The 3,148-nt window shown below is 31.5% G+C and overlaps 1 protein-coding gene across 1 annotated transcript; it reads right to left on the bottom strand.

The window, feature by feature from the left end:
• Positions 1-1,191: 1,191 nt before the first annotated feature.
• On the bottom strand, positions 1,192-3,148 carry LOC120067549 (AT-hook motif nuclear-localized protein 20-like). Its single transcript, XM_039019098.1, has 2 exons — positions 3,139-3,148; positions 1,192-2,078 (listed from the first exon to the last, which is right to left on the bottom strand). The coding sequence occupies exons 1-2, from the start codon at positions 3,146-3,148 to the stop codon at positions 1,252-1,254; spliced, it is 837 nt and encodes a 278-aa protein (XP_038875026.1). The 3' UTR covers positions 1,192-1,251.

The raw sequence follows: 3,148 nt of genomic DNA, 5'->3' as shown, positions 1-3,148 counted from the left end.
AGTTTTGCTTCTCTCTCCTTTCCTCAATAAAATTATTTCTAAAACCAGCAAAAATAATAATTAAAAATAATAGAATGGTTTTAATTAGTCATTAGAAAAGCTGATATTTAAAAATAAAATACAGAATGATACTAAAGTCGTTTTTTTTTATTTCAGATTTTCATTTATATATATATATATATATAGAAGAGGTGTGAGATAATTATGGTTAGCTCTTCAACATGTGTCTGTAGAAAATTTCTACCTACACAACATACGTCTACAGAAGTTTAAATGTGTAGATTTATAAGATTTCTATTCACATGGCTTATGTCGATAGATAATAATATTTTTGTCATCCATTAATAGAAATTCAAAATAATATATTCTACTAAGATCATTCAACTATCTGTCCACATATATGTGTTCGTCGGTAGAAATGAAGATGTGTTCATACATAGTAAATACGTCGGTAGAAATTGGATCTACCGATATTTTTTATTATGTCAGAAAAAAAAATCATCGACAGAGAAAAAAATCATAGTAGACTAATATTTCATATTTTAAATTAATATAATCTTCATTCTTTAAATTATTTTTTTTTATAAAAATTGCAAATTAAAAAGGAAATACTGAATATTGATCACTGAAATAGTAATTAGTTGGAGGATTGTGTTTGATGTTGGTTTTATTTTACTTCATTCTGTTGGGGAAAAAAGTATAAATTAAAATGTGTGTACTTTATGATTTGTGATTCATTTCCAATTATTTGTTGTATATATGAGTTAAAGACAAATCATAGTCTTTTTTAATGTTATTTTTTAATAGCAAACAAACATAGAGTTTCATGGACAAAACCTAATCACAACTTCCATGAAATAAAGGAGAAAGAAGAACATACCCATGTTCAATATTTTTACTTTGGACTTTAAATACCATCATTTTACTTTTGGTTTTATTTAAAAATTAGGTCATAAATGCTAAGAAACTTTATTGTTCATATTTTATATTTTCTTAATATTTTTTTGTCTAATCGATTTGAGACTTTTAGTTTCACTATCATATTTTTTGACCGTCTACTCTTTTATATTTGCATTAACGACATTTTGTTGCTTATTTTTTAATTAATTTTTTATGGTACAATAGTAACGTTGATTATATTAATATATCGGAGTAGAGAGATTATCTTAAATATTTTTAAAATTTAAAAAATAAAAACAACCATAAAAATTAATAGGAAAAATTACAAACATAATATAGTAATAGTGAAAATTAAACAAGAGATGGTTTCTCATGAGCCCAAGCATAACCATCAATTCCTTGATGATTATTTGGTGCAACCAAGTCGTAAATTGAAGTTGCCATCCGAGGATACGGTGGCGGCTCCTCCACTTCTCCGCCGCACGTGGTGGCCGGAGAAACCTCTTTTTCTTGATAATTAAGGTCGTCTTGTAAAGGCAATCTCTCATAAGTTGCATTAGCAAAAGTAGCTGCTATCAAAATTATAGGCCCAGCCGCCAATAGTGGGCCCACCACCGTCCCTCCAATCACCTGCCCCTGCCCGCCAGCCATGTACACGGTCAGCCCGGTCGAACCGGGAGGGGCTCGGCCGGGAAGAAATGACCCACTCAGAGATAGAATCTCGAACCGGCCGTGGAGTTGGATCACGGCGGCCGAAGCGGCGGATTGCCGGAGAGTTACGTCGACAACTGTACCCCTGCCGCTGAGAACACAAACCCCACGTTGTTGGCGGTTGGAGAATTGGTTTATGCTGTCGGCGACATCGGCTCCTCCGACGATCTCGATCACGTGCGTGCGAAGCGCGTGTGGGCTGTCGCGTGTGACGATGATTGGAGATTTTGGTTTGTTTTTTGATCCTTGTGGCCGCCCTCTCGATCGGCGGTTTCCTACCACCACGCCGCCTCCCTTTGGCTCGTCTTCTTCGTCACCTTGATCTCTTCTGCTGCCGTCGAGGGTGGTTGATATCGGGCCGGGGCCGGTGGCCGGAAAGGCCACCCGACTGGTCCACCACGGATTAGAATTAGCCAGATTTAGCGGAAAATTTGCAAGTGGGATAAATTTAAAAAAAAATACTGGGAGCTAATTGTAAAAATAAATGGACCGAAATTCAAAATTTAAAGCATTGAGAAAAAATCAAAACCATTTACAAAAATTGAGAGAGAGACAAATAATAATAATAATAACATTTAGATTGGGAAAGGGTAAGACGTTATTTATACACAAAAAAATTGTACGGAAACGGCAAGTTCCATTTCCAAGTATGACACGGATTAAACATATTTCGTCTCCAATTTTTCGTTCAATAATTTGACAAAATTATTTAGTGACTCTTATTATTATTGTGATTGCTTCCTAATAATTATGAATTTAAAATTTTACCTCGTTCAATTTAAATGACACTTATATATTTTTTAAAGATTAAAAGATCTATAGTTGAAATCTCCTACCCTCAATTTCTACTTAAAAAATGAATTTATATTACAAAACAATTTCTCATAATTTTCTATAACTTTGGAGATATTGGATGAAACTACTAATTAAAATAAAAGTTTCATCATACTCTTATATTTTTTCATTCTATTATCCTTCATTATTTGTCATAAAAAAATATTTAATAATATTGTAAGTTCATAATTATGAATACAATAATATACCTTAAAATAACATATCAAATTCTATTCAAATAGAAGAGTATGTAATATCAAAGCATCAAAAAAAAAAAAAAACTATTAATTAGGTTTGATTTGATGTAACTTTTGAATTTGATGTTATATATTAACCATCATTTGTTGGTATAATGGATGAACTTTATAAACAAGCGACCCTTATCCTAATATTTTGAGAAAGGATTTAAGTTCCCATTGAAAATCAATTTCTTATTCAAGATTAAAAAAAAAAAAAATTGTGCTTCACGACATTTTAAAATTCATACGTTTTATTCATTTGACAAGATTTTACGCGTAAATGACTTTTCAAATGAAATTGTTATAGAACACTAAAGACTTATTTGCTTAATAGAAAAATGGTTGCAAGTCTAATAATCAATTAACACATTATCAATCGTCAAATTAGACGTCTTACAATTTAAATGTGTTTTAACTTCTAACATATAATTTCAACAAAGAAAAAAAATGTTACCGTCCCACAT

The sequence above is a fragment of the Benincasa hispida genome, chromosome 12 (genome assembly GCF_009727055.1).
Source record: "Benincasa hispida cultivar B227 chromosome 12, ASM972705v1, whole genome shotgun sequence".
Lineage (NCBI taxonomy): Eukaryota > Viridiplantae > Streptophyta > Magnoliopsida > Cucurbitales > Cucurbitaceae > Benincasa > Benincasa hispida.
The sequence above is the reverse complement of the archived record's forward strand: the minus strand, read 5'-3'. Positions and strand labels throughout refer to the sequence as shown.